Genomic DNA, 17,657 nt, shown 5'->3' with positions numbered 1-17,657 from the left:
TCATTTTTGTACTTTGTATTTTCTAACTTCTACCGGTTCTTTTCCTCCTCTGGTGATTAAATATGGCACAGCTACTGCCCTTATTCCTTCTCTTCCAAGGTTAGCTTTTAATGTGCTTTCATTTACATTTATACTTGCAAGCCATTTAAAAATGACCAGGTTTTATCCAAATTTTGGTCAGAGCATTCCCTCAGTGGCAGCAGAAGTCCCTGGAATGCTCCTTGCTGCTGGCTCGTGCTTCGAACACCTCTCTGGCCCACAGTTCCTGGACAGCTTGCCGCCAATGCTGGCCATTAAATCCCATGTCGTATCCCTCAAAACCAAGCTGCTTGGAGCAGTTTCCATCCTTCATCACCCCTGCACTCTGCCCAAAGCCCATTTTCCAGTTCAGGCCATATCCACCATTTCTTCTGTCAGCTGAGCACCAGTTGATGTCTGACTAACCCTCAGCTGAAGAGATCAGTTCTGCCACAGCCTGCTCACCCACTGGATCATGGGAGAGTCTCCCTGCTACTAAAACCATACCGGAGATGCAGCCAACACCTTCCAGAATTTGCTTCATCTCTGTTTAAGAAAGGAAGCCCCAGGAAGTGGTGTAATACAATCTGGGGACTGAGATTCAGACTGTGGCAGGGGTACCACAAACCATATAAGCCACAGCCTGGGTATGAACAGAAAAACAGAATGAACATCCTTTCTCGAGGCCAAAGCGAAGACTGACTCAGCGCTAACTCACCTGAACAGAAAACACCAGCTCCTGAGCTGATGGCTGCCAGGGTCCCTGTGCAATGACAAAGTGGGAGTAGCACTGATCTTAACCCACATGGTCCTCTGAACCTGAGCAGAGCTTTGGCTTCATAACTAAACAAGCAAAATCTTCCATGGATCCTCATACAAGTTATCTGGGTGAGGAAAATGTTCCATGTTTCAGGTAAAAGGCTTAAACCTTCCTGAGGAGCAGACCACAAGGAGGAAGAAGACTTGGTTTGTCAGTCTCCAGGCTGTGCCAATGGAATTGATAGAGAGGAGTTTCAGTAGGGCCATTTCCTCAGTTACCTGCAGACACTACAGACCTTCAGATCTTCAGGAATTGTTTTGGAGCTTAATGTTATGTTAGTAACAGCAGCCAGAGTTTCTGCCAACAAGGTGATTGTGACTTCCTGGGAAGCAAGCTATCAGGGTGTCTGGAAAACCTATCCACCTTCTTGGAGACATGTGGTTTGTCCTGATGGCTTATTTTCTCAGCTGTGCTGCCCAGCAGGCAGTGAGGGTTGGCCTTTGCCATTTAAGAGAAGACAACTGAAGAAAATGATCAAACAATAGTGGGAATGAATCTTCACCTTCTTGTGAGGGCATGACTGCAGGGGCAGGTATTTTTCACAGCCACCAGAAAGCTCAGTAGCTTTCTTCAAGTACATTAGGTACATTTTCAAACCTGACTTACGCAGAATGTCACTTCTTAGTGACAGGACTGCTGCATGAAAAAGCTGCACCACATTCACCACTTACAATAAAAGCAGAGCTAAGAGAGAAAGAAAAACTAGAGAGACCAATTGCCGCAGTTTATTTTGGAGGTGATGTCAAGGCAAACAGAGTACTTGTTTCAATGAATTTTATTTAATTCTGTATCATACAAGTGGGATCTGAATCCCCAAACTTCCCACCATCAACATAATGGAGAAGCACCACTACACAAGAGGAAGGCAGAATTTTGAAGCCGGAAGACAGACTGGATCAAGCCGTTTCTCCCCACGTGGTCAGAAATTCTTCCTCCTTCACACAGTGTGCTTCCCAGACCAGCAGGTTTACCCCAGGAATAAGAGAGACAAAGCTAGCTCTAAACACTCCCTCTGCCTCCTCCTCTCCCCAACAAAAGAGGCTGCTCAAAGCCAGCAGTGGAATGGTTAAAGACAGGGAGCACATCAGGTTTTCAGTCTCTCAACCAGCCCACTAGATTAAGAAGTAGCCTGGTTACTCCCTCTCTCCTGAAAAAGATCCAGGAAAATGAATGACCTAAAATGCTGAAGACTTACCTCCTTTCCTTCCCCCATCCCATAGCCTTGTTCTCTAAGCAGAGAATAGGCAATGAACTCTGAGGAGGCTGAAGGAAAGCCAAGGAAAATCAGGGGCTACCTGAATCCCTGGGAATCTGGTGGCTACCCTGGTGCCCTCATTCATTCCCTTTGAGGTTCAGAGACCTGTTTGGAACAGTACACAGAGAGGGCCTCCCTTAAGGACTCAGAAGCAACCAGGGATACAGAACACACAGGAACCACCGTGAGGGTACACACCATTCCAGGGATGGCCCAAACCACAAACAGGGCAAGACTTCCCTTCAGCCAAGGCCCCAAGGGCTGGGGGAACTGGGACGAGGCCCTGGCAGGGGGAAGAGAGCTCCTGCAGCAGTACTGAGGTCTCATGTGAATTTACTTCTTCTTCCTCTCCTGGGAACAGCGAGGGCAGAACCTATTAGAAAGGGAAGCACAAAGCTAACATTTAGGGCATGACATGAGCCTCAAGTGCATTGTCCCAAAAGACATTTTCCAAGGTCCCCAACAAAATCTTAATTCATGTTTTCCTTTTAATGATATCTTCTAAGTGTGTACATATAGTACTTTTCCCCCTGCAACCTAGGACCTCCCCTTTCCAAAAGCCAAGGGGCCCCCCAGGTTGCTTCACTCACCATTTTCCTCTTGGTTTTGTTGTCAGACCCACACAGGCAAAATGAAACCATTCAATGGAACACTGTTGGGATGAAGAGCAGCCAGTTAAAGAGCAGTTTCCTTTTGAAATTGTTGCTTCTGGGCTACCAGAGCTTCCCAGCATTTAATCACAAACTCCTAAATCCCTAGCAGTGATCAAGGATTGAATACTCACACCCAACCTACACACTGTTAGCAAGGAGAATGCCCCTTCTCCCTTGCTAAGTTTAGGGACAAGAAAACATTTTAAGGAAAACTGAAGAAAGAGGCACTTCAGAGGTCATTGCCAGCCACACCTCTGCCCATCCCAACTACCTGAGGTAAGCCCTCTCCTTGGCACGGCTTGCTGGCTCAGGCCCCAGCCAAGCAGGACTCCATCTCCCCTCCACTCCCCCCCTTCCCACCACGTGCAGGCTCTTACATCAGGGTTGTCACAGCCAATCATCTCCCCATAGGAGACCTGGTGGCAGAGGCAGTAAGTGGGCTCATTGGGGTCCACGGGCATATCCAGTACATCCGAGGGGTGCACATTTCCAAAGGTGACGGAAGGCATCCCATACTCTGTGCTACTGCAGGACAAGAACAAAGTAAGTCAGCAAAGTAACTGGCTCTGAGTACCTTCATGTGTGCCACAGCAGTGCCCTTGTTTGCCAGAGACAGATACTTCTCTCATTTAAGTACATAAACCCAATGGGACCTGCCTTCCCCTTCAACCCACACTCCCCTTAAAGAATAAAAACATTTTCTTCCTCTTGCTCCCCAAGAAGGGACAGAAGACACACAGTTCCAGTTTGGCGATCTCAGGGAAGCCTGGCTAGGCCTGCCTTGATCTAATTTCTAGTGCTGCTTCTCATTTCCTCAAGTCCCTTAAACACTTACGTGCGGACAAGCTTCAACTTCTTTTGGGCAGTTTTTGGTGCTTCCTCATCAGAGTTTTTCCCTTTAGAGCGAGCACGGGCAGCTTTTTTCTCTTTCTGGGCTCGGCCCTCTGGTAAGAAGAGAAAAAGGTGTTGAATCTGTCACGCCACCAAAACATACACCTGACATACAGTGACAACCTCTGCAGCACTAAAATACACTCCTTCTTTGGAATGTGTATTGGCTTTGGGTCCTGCATCCCACCTTAATTTATCTAGCGGCCTTGAATAAGCTCACACAAGAAGAGCCCAGGTCACCATCTTTTTACCTGTCCTTCAGACTCCAGCGCAACAGTCTTTGATCTGCACCACTCCAGTGCCTGCCTTCATCCCCACCACTTCCACAGTCACTTGGCTGCCTCCTGAATCAATCTGCAGCCCAGTGGTGGTACTCACTCTTCTTGCCCTTGCTGGAAGAACTGTCATAGTCACTCGACTCTATCTGCTTCTCCTTCAGGTCTGCTTCAAAGCGAGCGAGATCTGTGTCCAACCGCCGGATGTGCTTATCAACCTGCAAAGACAGCAGTGACCAGGGTTTACCCCAGGACAGAGCCCAGGAAGGCAAAGAGAGGACAAAGAGGGAACAAAGAAGCAGGGGGCTTGCACTAAAGAGCTGAAGAGCAAGAGTGGGAATGGCCTAAAAATGAGAGATCAGGGCCTTCCGAGATGGGTGGTTTTAGTTCAGGTGTTCACACGATAAGCACAAGACACTTCCCTTCATACCATCTCGTAGGTCTGCATAGCCAGCTGAACTTTGTCGTCCCCAAATTCCTTGCACTTTCCATAGGCCTCCTGGATTTGCTTGAGAAGTCCCAGTTTTTCCTCCGAGGACAGAGTCCGTGCATTGCTGATATACTCCGTGGCCAACTTATCGATCTCTGACTTGAGGTCTGAAACAAGTGAACCATTAAATACACGAACACCACACATACAGGGCCCTCCATGAGGAGAGACTGAATGGAGCTGCTCCAAGCCTCCTCCCCTGCCTGGAGATCCCCATGACAAAGGCAAAGCAAAGCTGGTCAGGTTATGTACTCTTTGTCTTGGCAACAAAACCATCTCCAACCCTCACCTTCTGTCCTCTGATCCAGATCTCGCATGAGCTGGAAGTTTCTCTGTAATTCAAATGGCAGGTTCTCAATACCTGCAGAGAAAGGAGAAGATGGAGAAGTCAGGTTCTTGTCCACGATACCAAGGCAGGAATGAAGCTAACCAGTAACACACACACCCCTGGTGCATATCAGCCTGCTTCCACTTGCTGCTGGCCTCAAAGGAGACAGATGATAAAAATGTGATACATTTAATGCAGAAACATAGTTCTAGAGTACATATTAGTTTGCAGAAAACTGCTGCCATGCAGAAAGGTCCACACTAAGAAAGCAGAAGCCCAAAATCTGTAATGAGTGTCAGTCACTATAACATGTCTCCATCCAAAAACTCCACTCAGTAATGAAAAAAACTACACAACAGCTGGTAAATAAAGCCATTTAGTTATTTCTACACAAGGATGTAAAAATTGAAGTTGATCAAATGCTAATTCACTGAAAAGTAAAGGGATAGTAGAGACTTTGGGCAGAGCAAAGATCAAGTCTGAGATGGGATGTGGAACAGAAAGCAGACTTAATCCTTTGTGACTTTTAACTTACTGTGCCTTCCGCACTGTGATCTCAGTGTGGTCTGTCCAACAGCTGGAAGGATGCCACACATTGTGAATAATAAACATTTGTAGGGCTCTGAATGAGCAATGTGAAGTTGATAGTCAATTAATTTTCAATGCACTATGCTACTCACCCCCCAGGCATCACCAGATGCTCAACTGGCAAAGCTGATAAAAACAATTCTCATTTTTCCCATGCCTGTCTAATCAAAATGAGATCTAGTGTCACTGCATTAACCTGAAGTCTAAGCTTGATTACTGTCACCTTTATACCTAATAAAAATAATAAATATCTCTCGAAAGTTTTGAAAACAAAAAAAAGGTGTTGGGAAAAGCTCTTCACAAACACAACAGAAGCATGTCTGAGCTTCCTGAACTCACTCTCCAGCTCACAGGCAGTGCAACTGAAGGTGTGTCTGGCCATCACTAAAGCTGTCCAACACATCAGCCCAGGCAGCAATCTCTATTTTCACTGCACATATTTCTACAGCAATGAATGCTTCTTCACTTCCCTGAAGAGCAACCAGTTGACAGGGAAGGCTCTGTATGCAAGAGGAAGGTTTTAACAAGTTTTAACAAGTACTACTTAACAGGACCTAAAATTAATTTCCATAAAAGGTACAACAAACTGTGAGCCTTGCACAGAATCCTTTTACTTAGATTTTTGCCCAAACAGCATAATAAGAAGTTACCTATAGAATCCTTAGGAGCAATCAAGCTGCTGCTTCAACAGATTTCTGTTGTCATTTCTGATTTAGTTACCTGAGAAATACTCAGTAGGTGTCCTTAAGTACCCAGATACATGATCCACAGCACATACACATCACCCCTCTGCATTCAAGGACAGTTAACAGTGCAAATTCAAATTCTGGAAAATTACTAAGCGGCAAAATTAAGTCTGTCGGCACATCCTGAATTTGATACTTCCATGTTTGTTGAGCATGACAGACTTCACACAAGGTTTAAGCAGCTGACTACCGGATTACATCCCAACGGTTCAAAAAAGCATCTCAGAACACGATGGGGACACAATGCCGAAAATTATTATTGCTTATAGAGGGAGCTTATGGCAGGGATGAAATCCAGCTTGGGAATCTAGAGACCATGCCTTTTTCCTTCCTGCAATCCCCAGCCTCATCAACTCTAAACCTTTCAATTTATACAGCAAATGAAACATGGGTCATACTGCAGCATGCTGCTTTTCATTCCTCTCCAAAGCATCCTCTGCAGAAGAGAAGACAGGAATCCTCTAGAGGAAAACAGAAGCTCTTCCTGCACTGCACACAATATGTCAAGTTTATATTGAGTTTATTAATCCTGGAAGATCACAGCTTCTGAATTCTCGACTTTGTGGTTTTTAGAAAAGATTAATGTAATTTCTTCTTCTCCTCTGAAAAGGACAGATGGTAAAAGCACAAATTCCACCAGGTACTGTCAGCTTTCCGTCAGCAGTGCTAGAAAACTTTAGATAGAGCAAGCACCTGAGCCAGCACAAAAAACAGTAGGACACAACTCTGTGGGCAGAACAACCCCACACGAGGTTTCGGTCACATTTCACAGCGATGTTTTTGCACCAGGAGAAACTCAAGCAGGAGTTTGATTCTGCTACACAACCTCAAAGAACTGTGCTCTAGTTTTTACAGCCACTACTGTAAAAATCTGTCACCACCACTGAATGCCGGGACATGCCCTTGTCTGGACAGCATCTGTCTGTCTTTCTTTTGCCTCAACATGCCTGGCCTTGCTGGTTCAGCCTGTGCCCCCCACCCCTGAGAGCCCCTCTCTCCCCAGAGCCGCTTGGCCCCTCAGCCAGGCCAGTGGCTCCCCTGCCTCATTTCCTGCCTCCAGCTGTGCAGAGCCCTCTGCTCCCAGGGGCTCTGGCAGTGTGGGGAGAGCTGTCACCTGGCTCTGGTTGAGCAAATGCTCAGCACAGGCACCATGGCTGGATCATTTAAGCTTGTCTGAGCCATGATCTTCCAGGAGCTCATTAGCTGGGCAGGCTTCCACTGGGACTAATGAGACAAACCCCTGTCAGTTGAATTCCTTCCCAGCTAAAACCAGCAAAATGATTTCCTAAAACCACAGCAAAATATTTCCCTCTGCAGATCTATTATTGGACAAATGTTCTGCCACTGCTTCATCAATAAACAGAGAAAATGAAACGAGTGACAGCACAGTGACTTTATAATCAGAACTGCTACAAAGATACTTTATGTTCAGTTGAACATGGAAGGAAGCTGAGCAGACCATTACAAATTATGATCCAGAGAGAGTCTGGCAATAACAAAAAGCGTAACAAGATAAAGCTGCAGATAAGCAAGTTATAACTGAGCAACAAATTATTTGTATGGTACATAACTTAATCTAGCTGTGGGGATGTTTCCTACTATCTGCAGCTTAACTCCAAAGCTCTTGCATAGCCTTAAACAGAAGTGATTCTCTTCATCACAGAATTTATCACAGGGGCCAGAACACTTGCTGAAATTGCTTGACCTGTGCTATGCTGGCTATCAGACATTATCATTCTCTAACTCCCATTAAAAAAAAAAAAAAAATAGATTTGAGTCTCCATTTCCTACCACCACCCTTTTCCTCACTCTTTCTAAAAATATTAGTTATTTATGTAATTTCATTTCCTTCTGCTTTTCTCCTTCTTTTCCTCTACAATTAATTCTGCTCTTTCATCTTAGTAAGACTCACCTAAAATTATAATGACTAAATGCTATCTATCATAAAATACCCACGTAATTCTCAGATTATGAAACCGATAATTGTAAAGAAAAAAAAACCCTAGAGGCATCTTTGATCACTAGAGAAGAGTGATGATACATAACAATGGACAGAAAAATAAGGGCCTCTTTCCACACAAATGGCACAGCAGCAAGAAAGGAACAGGAGGATGGTGAAAATGTACAGGGAAGAAAGTGCTAGAAAGGCCAGCAGCTTGGCCTAAAGCACGGGCTCGCATTAATGCAACCGTATCACAGAATCACAGAATGGGTAAGCCTGGAAGGGACCACAGTGGGTCATCCTGTCCAACCTCCTGCTCAAGCAGGGTCATCCCAGAGCACACAGCACAGGATTGTGTCCAGACAGTTCTGGAATATCTCCAGTGAGGAAGACTCCACAACCTCTCTGGGCAATCCATCCCAGCGCTCAGTCACCCGCACAGTAAGGAAGTTCTTCCTCATACTCAGCTGGAACTTCCCGTGCATCAGTTTCTGCCCATTGCCCTGTGTCCTAGTGCTCGGCACCGCTGAGGAGGGCCTGGATCCACCCCAACACCCTCCCTGCAGATACAGACACTGGTGAGCCCCCCTCAGACATCTCTTCTCGAGGCTGAACAGGCCCAGCTCCCTCAGCCTTTCCTCACAAGAGATGCTCCAGTCTCCAAATCATCCTCATTCCGCTCTGCTGGACACGCCCCAGGAGTTCCACATCTCTGTTTAATGAGGAGCCCGGAAATGGTTGTGCCTCACCTGATGTGCCTCACCAGGGGTGAGTAGATGGGCAGGATCCCTCCCTCACCCTGCTGGCAATGCTTTTCCTAATGGACTCATTGCACAGATCCATACAGAAGCCTTGTGCAGCCCTACTGATTCCTCTCATGGTATGGTTATCCTGAAAATCACTGGTGTGGCTCTCAGTGATTTTTTTTTCACCCCTTCTTTTTCCTACCTTGTTTTAATTTCTGATCACAAGCTAAAATCTCTCTACCTACCTTCATCTTTCCTCTCCTCAAATGTTATCCCTTCACTAAGCCCATTCTTCTCTAGCCTCTTTTGTTTTCCTCTTTCCTTGTCATTCTTTTCCCCGTTCATTCTTCCACAGACATCCATAACCGTGCTGTCTTCTCCCTTAAGAACCACGCACTCTCTCTCCAAAGTCAGAATCCAACACCACTGTTTTTCCTCTCCAATAATTATTATTTTATTTACCTCTTTTTAGAAACACACGTGGGGTGTCAGGTGCAGGCAACTGATATTTAAGCGTCAGCTACTTAACTCAGATGTTACCTGTGACACACAAATGCGGAGAGCGAGCCTACACAGCCTGGTAACTTCAACTGTGCTTCAATCCTCTGCAGCACGTCTGTGCTGTGCCAAACAATGGATTTGTGCTGCTCAAAGTCCTAAAAACAGCACCAAGCACCATCCAAACACACAGTGCCTTCCCAAGACATCTGTTCACTCACCATGTTTAGATGCATGTTTAAATTTTATTAAAAAATGGGAAAATACATTTTGAAACATAGTCACAGTTGCTTTATTGAACAGCTTAGATTTCAGCAAACACTTTAGACACCACGTTGCTGAAGGCAATTAAAACAAAAATTCCTGCTTGTGCCAGGGACTGCCACAATGAGAGGGTAAGTTCTTTGCCCCCCCAAGACTGGAAACTGGCTGGGAGCTGGATGGGGAAACGCACTGGACTTTTCGGTACTCCAGGATTCTCATATTTTGTAGCACTTGAAGTACACTGCAGGACAACTGGCTTGCTGCAATCTTCACGAGCTTCCTTGCTCCTTCATTAGGGGACAGGGTGTTTTTTTATCCCTCCTTTCAGAGTGTATCACCCTTTTAAACTACTGCTTCTACTCTGTCCTGTGTTCTCAAGTAATCAATCACCTTCCTACGCAGTTTATTGAAATTGGTGCTTGAGCACAATATATCCCTTTCCCTCTAAGTCAGAGATAGCTCATCCCTGCTGCAATAGAAAATCCCAACCTGTCCCATTATCCTCACAACACCTTGGTAAGGGATAACCCTTACCTACAGTTTTACAAAGAGGGAGCTCAGGTGCATGGCAGACTGATTTAGCCACAGCCACTTGGGAATTCTGTGGCCATATCACATATCCCAAGCTTTGGGCCAATGTACTGCACACCAGTCCACCCAAGCACATCTGCTTCTGACACTGTCCAATGTTTTAAGTCTCAGAAAAGGGATCTTTATCGTCAAAGATCAACCTTGATTTGAAAAGCTTGAAGGGCTTGGAAGACTGACACAACAAATAAGACTTGCAACACTCCTGGCATTTCCAGCTTGCCACAGACCTCCAAAGGCAGGGACAACCAGCAAAGAGACAACAGGGTTGTTTGCCAAAACAATGACTGCAGATTTGCAGTTGTGTAAGTGAAGAACTACAGAGCAAACACAGCAGGCTTTGCCATGTAAAGCCATCTTGCATCAGCTCCAATAAAAGAATCAGTCAATAACAAAACCAATTCTAAATGAATTGGTCATTAAATGTATCAGCTCAGTGTGGGCTGTGCCAGTAGCTTTCACACAGAAACAAATGCTGCCTATGAATCACCAAATTCTCTCCCCTGCATGAAATCTTTTGTAATTTTCCATAGATCACGTGTGGTGCATCACAGGTGTAACTAATCTAGTCTCAGTAAAGGTGAAAGACATCTTTCACTACACTAAAACAGTGACAAGTAGAGAAATGATTTATTAAGAGACTTGCATTTCTGAAGAATGATGTGAGAAACTGTAGATGCAGGGACAGGGGATATGGCTGCGTGCTACACTGCAGAGGGGATAAGAGTAATGAAGGTAGGGAATGCAAGAGATAAAAGAACTGCTGGGGAAACTGGAACATAGCCAGGTCTGCGAAGGAATCAAGGGCCTGCCTACAGCAGTTTTCAACATCATACCCCTGTCCTCTAAGAGCTTTAAGATGATGATACTCATCACAGCCTCATTTGATGAATCCATACAGAGGAAATCCAGGCAGATGTAGCTATTCTGAAAGAATAATCCTGTTTTACCAGGTTAACTAATGTTATCAAGGAATGAAAGGACATTCCCATTCAGCTGCAGGAGAAAGAAGATGACTGCCATGAGGACACGTGCTACTTCTGCTGCTCTGTGCTTATGCTGGCTTAAGTTTTCTAGCAGTGACAAGCCCTGAGCTGGTGCATCTCTATGCGCCTACTGACAAACGCAAATAGAAGGAGCAAAGGAAACGCAATGCCTCCCTAACCAGCATAAAAAGGGGAAAACCCCAAGGTAAACTGACTACATAGTACCACATTAACTTACCAGCTGAGATCTCCTCATCTAAGCCTCCATCAACCTCTGCGCTGAGGCAGATATATCCTAGTGCCTGCTCCTGGAACAGGTCCTGACTGGAGGCCTCCAAGGCATCAGAATTAATATATTGGAGCTGTCTGAACAGCCCAGTCTGTGACATCCTCCTGCCTCTCACCAAGGTTACCTGCTACTCATGACTCTCCCAAATGTTTAGGTCTAATTTAGATGAAATGATGGCTTTAGTTCCTCAGGGAAGATGGAAAAAGTTCTTGTTGTTGAGGGGAGGTACATGCCTTGGTATGCTGCCATGAAAGATTATTCTTGTGTTGTCACTAAGTACATGTACTTTATTCTGGCACCCACTGGGTGGCTAAACAGGGAAGCACTGATGGCAGAAAACACATGTGGTTGCACAGCAGCTTCCTCTACTATAAAGACAATCTCTGCACTCATGGCACGCTCACATATAAACAGAGACTTGATTTGGGACTGTTTTCTGGGTATGAGTGCTTGAATGATGTCTTTCACAAAGGAGCTCTTGAAACTTCCAAACATGAAGAAAACTCAGGGTTTGCATCTCACCTTCTGGAAAAAGCTGTATTCATCACATTATCCCTTTTCTGCCCCTCAAAGCCTCCACAACAGTATTTCTAAGACCATACAAGGGCCAGCACTGAGCCAAGCACAGTAACTCAAGCTCAAGCAAGCACAAATTCTTCTCATGAGTCTTTATGCACATTCCATCTTTTAATCACAAAACATTGTTTTCTTCCTTCTTCCTCCTCCATTCCTTTATACACCTCTAACTCCTTTGCACCCACAGGTTTTCCCTTACTTAAGCTGCACTTTGTTACTGCTTGAGGGAAAGCACTTTTTAATCTTGCTTTCTCCCCTCAAAAACAGGCATAAAAGGGTTTAGAAACCAGAACGAGGACAGTATGACAAATCTGAAGAGATGGAAATCTTTTTATGTTTAAATTCAGCCACTGGAGAAAAACATCCAGGAAGAAAAGTGGAACAAGACACATTCCTCTTCTCCCATTCCCTGAATCCTTTGGCTCAGTAAGTAGGATGAAGGAATGAAGGTGATCAGAGTAGACAAAATACGAAGTTTCTCTGTCAGGAGGCTCAGCACAGAAGGAATGTGCATATTTTTCTGCTGCAAAAACATCTGCATAACACATTTCAGACAGATCTACTTTGTAATTAACAACTTAAAGCTAAGGAAAGAGCATGCCTAATCCTAGGTCTAAACCCAGTTTCAAATTACAGAAAGGACTTGAAAGCTGCTGAAATACCCAAGAAGATTCTAGACACCTTTTACAAAGAACTTTTTTTAACTTGGCTATTCCACAAAAAAAAAAAGGAAAAGAACTTGAGATGTCTAAAGCAGAGGGCTCAAAATACGTGAACTGAAGCAACTGGGACTGTATGCCTGGGTTTGTCAGACTGCTCATGCATTTTAACATACAGTTTTTAATTACCTTTCACATGAAGTTTCATACAAGGTGTTTCTCATTCCCAGTGACTGAGCATTAATTCAAAGTTTTATTTTATTCTCTTTGCTCAATACAGAGTCACATGCTCAGGCTGAGAGCTCAATCTGAAAACTGACTTTGTAATCAGCTTTTCAAGGTGTTCACTATTGTGACACCAAAGTGTTTTCACAATGCTGCAGTGGAGTGGCCCATTTCCCTCACAAACAGAAAGAAGGCCAAGAGATTTACTGAGGCCAAGAGATTAAAGCCAAGAAGGCCAGCCAAACTATCCTCCTGAAATGCGCAAAAATGCTTCATAGCATGACTTTTCAGAATTATCTGTTCAAGGCAGACTCCAGCTGCAGTTATAAGCATTCTACACATCTGCTCCTCTGACTAAAAATTTCCACTCATAATCTGAAGGAAGCACAATCCAAGCAAGGAAAACCTGTATAAAGTGGGACTCACAACGTAAATAAAAACATCAAGCTCACTTAGTCAGAGTGATATTCAGTTCCTTCAAACAGGAGGCCACCTTTTTTCTTCCTACAATTTTCACTTTATTCCTTATACACCTTCCTTTATTCAAAGATATGAAAAGGTCCTACAAGTAACTACCCTTTCATCACACACTCCTCATTCATTCCCTGAGCAGATCCATACAGAAAACCATATGAAAGAGAATCTCTGTGGGAGGAAAGAAGACATTCAATTGAAAACTGTGTCGCCGTGTCTGCAAGAGCAATATAATACTAAAAGAATTCTGTTACAAGACACAGATGTAAATTAAGAATTAGACACTTTTTATAAGAGATGACCAAAAGTTCTGGATGATTTATTTCTATCAAATTTTAGGAAGTTTTAGGATAGGATTTAGAATGGAACTGGATGTTTTTAAAACACTGAAATAATGTGGGGAAAAAAGGGGAGCAGCAAGTAGGAAACTGAATGCTGTCCATCAGTCAGCATCAAAAAGATGACTCATGTCTAAAATACTGTATGCGTTTTCACAGAGTCAGGAGTTCAGGCAGAACATCAGGAGAGGAGAGCAGGCTCAGAGAAAAACAATATGGGTAATTAGAAATAGATGCTACTACCTATCAGCAGCCTAACTTACTAAATACTGTGATGGGTGCTCTTGGACTCTAAGGATCACAATTCATATATGCTTTCCTGAAAGACATCCAGAATAAGGATAGCAAGTGTCTTATGATTAGCTAATAACAGCAAGTAGTATTGCACCAGGCAAAATTGAAAAAGGCCTTAAAGATCTAAGAGTAAGAAAAAAAGGCTAAACCATCACAGCAAAGAATGTTTTATTCTTCCTAAAATCTTTGTAAACAGGTACTTTTAAGGATTTTTAGATTGTGCACATCACTTTCATACTTCAACAGGATGAGAATCTCTAATCCAATCGCAGGACCACAAATCTCAGCTGCATGCCTGTACTAGAGAGGAAGAGGAGTTCCCAAGCTGGCTGATTTTAATTGACTGTGATGACATGATCCAGAAGTGTCTGACTTTGGCAGGAGCATTCTCCAGCCACCAACCTCCCCTTCTCTGCAGCTGGGTACCTCTACTGTACCTCTCCACACCCACTGCTGCATCCTGCTCATCTCTGCTTACCAGCTACAGATCCCAGGCTTTCACTCCTTTATCTTTGCTCTGCAGCTCTTACCCAAAATACACTCTGTCCTCCCAGCAGGAAACCCCTGCATTTTCCCTATGCACTTACTCCTTGTCCATTTGCTCTTTTCTCCTCTTTCCCAGCCTTTGTCCTCCCAGCTGAGGAGCCTCAGTCAATTGCAGCCTTCTACAATGGAGTGAAAACTGCCCAAGAATCTTTGCTCCTCTCCAACCTGCCTCTTTATTCAACTCTTCTTCCTGGCTTCTGCATCCTCCTTCCTTCCTTCCTTCAAGCTCTTAGATCCTTGCCTGTCCAACTGCAGCTTCTTTTCAGCTTTCACTGAAATTTATTATGGTTCTTGAACATTCTCAGAGACATTTCCTTTCATAATGACCAAAGGAGAACTGAAGACACAGGGAACAACACACCCTTGACATCTGTGTCAATATCAGCACCTTATCACTTCTGTGCTGAAAGAAAGCTGGTGTGGTAAGACATCTGAAGAGCCAAATTCCATTTTTCTCCATGCATATGCAGATAGTGAGAGATTTAACTGGCCTGGTACAGTGAAGCAGAAGACACATAACCAGAACTACCCAGCTTTAAACACACCACCCCGTGAACCTCCTCCCCTGTCTCCAGTGCCAGCACCAGACCAGCAGGAAAATGTGAGAACAGCATTACTCAAAGAACAGGTCATTCAATCTTAACTCGTTAACCTATTCATTGAGAAACAGCTCCTCTGATGGATCTGCCTGGCTATTTTAGGAACGCGTGGGTAAAACATGCACTGAAAGTCTCATCCCCAAAGGGCAGAGTCTGACGGAGTTTTAAGCACCTTAAGGCAGGATGGTAAAATGGGAGGTACCATGGGAGGGCTCTGATAACGTTACCAACTCCATTAGCATTTACAGAGCTCCTCTTCGGCCAGAAAAGCAGGGCTGCATTTGTAAGTTGACAGCGTAGAAAGCTACCATAACTACCGCCCCACAGATCCAAAAGTTCTCTCTGTCTCGATGTCTATCCCGGGAAACCACTGACAGCCAAGCTCCCCCTCCCGAGAAGCGGCTGGAGCAGCACCGGGCTCCTTTCTCATGGGACAAACCAGTCGCGGGGCTGCGATGTCACGGCTCCCGCAGCAGCTGCAGCCGAGCCTTGCCCCAGGGACGGGGCCTCTCCGCACGGCCCGGGGACCGGGCGCCCGACAGCCGGGCCGGGCTGCGCCCGAGGGGCTGGGAGAGCCCGCAGACGCCCTGCGCAGCGCTCGGCCCCCGCCCCTCGGCCCGTCCGTGCCCCCCGGGCCGGCTCAGCTGCGGCCTCGGCCCCGCCCCGGCGGCTCTTACTGTCCAGGTAGTGCTCCAGGTACATCCCCGCCGCCATCTTGGGCCCCACACAGCGGCGCCTCCGGCGGGAAGCGGACGCGCGCGCCCCCCGGAAGCGGCGCTGCCCGGACGGGAAGCCGCTTCCGCCCGCCTGTCCCGGCACTTCCGCCCCGCTCCCGCCGCCATTTCGGGCTCTGCGGGGCTGCCCCGGGCGGTCCGGGACGAGGGTATCGAAGGTGGCCGGGGCATTGGGGCATCGCTTCTGCGGGGAAAGGCTGACGGAGATGGGGCGCTTCAGCCCGAGAGGCTCAGACGACCGACAGGGGACCCCATCCATCTCTCTAATCATCTAAAAGGAGAGCGTGACTCTTCTCGGCGGTGCCGAGCACTAGAAGAGGCAACGGGCAGAAACTGATGCACGGGAAGTTCCACCTGAACATGAGGAAGAACTTCCTTACTGTGCGGGTGACTGAGCGCTGGGACGGATTGCCCGGAGAGGTTGTGGAGTCTCTCTCACTGGAGATATTCCAGAACTGTCTGGACTCAATCCTGTGCCGTGTGCTCTGGGATGACCCTGCTGGAGCAGGGAGCTTGGAGCAGTAACCTCCAGAGGTCCCTTCCAACCTGGCCCATTCTGTGATCTGGCTGAGGAAGTGATGCGACTCGTTACTATGGTTTCCCCTTCACCTCCTCATCCACCAGTGCCGAGCAGCTGCTGCTGTGTCCTAAGCGGAGATGGATGGTCTCTGCTGCAACAGGACTGGTACAACTTAACACTAATAACAGACTAACAAAGGGAATTAAGTTATACATGTGACCGTGCTCTTTCTCTTCATCATGCCAGAAGCACTTTCGTGACCCTACACCACGAGCCACTTGAAGGTTTAGAGCCCTGCGGAGCTCAGGAGCCCTGCCCCAGCCATCCTTTGCTACACGCACGGTGTGGTGATGCGAAGTCACATGTGATTATGGAGGAACTGAGGCAAAATTCTCACACTTCTGTTCAGCCTTAGGTTCCAAGATATGCAGGATTGTTTTTTCAAGAGGTCAGAGTTAATTTAGCATCCTATAGTTTAGGAGGCACTAGGTTTGGTAAATACTACATTTCAACCACCTTTCTCCTGCCTACTCCCCCTACACCGTCCTGTTTTTTCCTGCCAGTCTATATAATGACAGCCATTGCTCAGGACTGAATGCTCCCGGATTCTAGCCACAAGGAGAAGTGATTACATTTCTTTTCCTCTCTTTTCCTCCCAAAGATCTTCCTAGACACCATGCCTTTATTTATATGGATACACTAGGATTAAGTCTTTGAGCAGCCTGGACTGCAAGACTGAGGAGCTGTTACATAAAGGAACTGCAGCTGTTTGAACTATGAACCATCTTGCTGTTAAAGTACTTGGTTAATTCAGAGATCCTCTGTGTTCTGATGATGGAGTTTTCCATTCCTCTTCCTACAGTCATTTAAGTTATTTATGACATATTTTTAATTATTCAAAACACATTTCTTAGTCTTTTCAGTTCCCATGCGGAGCAGCTGGCTTCAGTTAGCTGAACGTTATTGTTAAGCCTCTTTAAAGTACTTCAAAATTCTTGTATAAATTGCCTTACACTCTTAATTAAGGGGAAGGATGTGGCTGTTAAAAAAAAAAAAAAAAAAAATCTGCTCCCTATAACCATGTCACAGTCCTAAACCAGAATCTCCCCAGCATGTTCTGCTTGGGGCTACCAAGCTGAATGGAGCTGATGTTAAAAATTAGACATTCTTAGACATCACTAATTTGTTTAAGAGACCACCTGGGAACCCCATCTTATCCTTCAAGCCAAGTCTAGGAAGATGTCAGAATTCTAGGTCACTTAAATGGAGAGACAATCTCCCTCTGGACTTCTTGCCACTGCAGATACAAATGACA

At 45.6% G+C, this 17,657-nt stretch overlaps 1 protein-coding gene across 4 annotated transcripts; it reads right to left on the bottom strand.

Moving 5' to 3' along the window:
* Positions 1 to 1,541: 1,541 nt before the first annotated feature.
* ING4 (inhibitor of growth family member 4) lies at positions 1,542 to 15,841 on the bottom strand. Of its 4 annotated transcripts, XR_001331527.2 has the most exons (10): positions 15,766 to 15,841; positions 4,692 to 4,763; positions 4,343 to 4,509; positions 4,016 to 4,130; positions 3,582 to 3,690; positions 3,124 to 3,271; positions 2,684 to 2,745; positions 2,292 to 2,466; positions 2,134 to 2,198; positions 1,542 to 1,985 (listed from the first exon to the last, which is right to left on the bottom strand). XR_001331527.2 is itself a non-coding variant. In XM_005523842.2 (8 exons), the coding sequence occupies exons 1-8, from the start codon at positions 15,800 to 15,802 to the stop codon at positions 2,427 to 2,429; spliced, it is 750 nt and encodes a 249-aa protein (XP_005523899.1). In that variant the 5' UTR covers positions 15,803 to 15,841; the 3' UTR covers positions 1,542 to 2,426. The 4 variants fall into 4 exon arrangements, 1 of the variants encoding a protein (XP_005523899.1); XR_001331526.2 differs by having other exon boundaries at positions 2,134 to 2,466; XR_015771961.1 differs by having other exon boundaries at positions 1,542 to 2,198.
* Positions 15,842 to 17,657: the final 1,816 nt, after the last annotated feature.

Source organism: Pseudopodoces humilis, chromosome 2 (genome assembly GCF_049639895.1).
Source record: "Pseudopodoces humilis isolate 2021_Gansu_Grassland_sample_001 chromosome 2, ASM4963989v1, whole genome shotgun sequence".
NCBI lineage: Eukaryota > Metazoa > Chordata > Aves > Passeriformes > Paridae > Pseudopodoces > Pseudopodoces humilis.
This window is presented reverse-complemented; position numbering and strand designations above follow the sequence as displayed.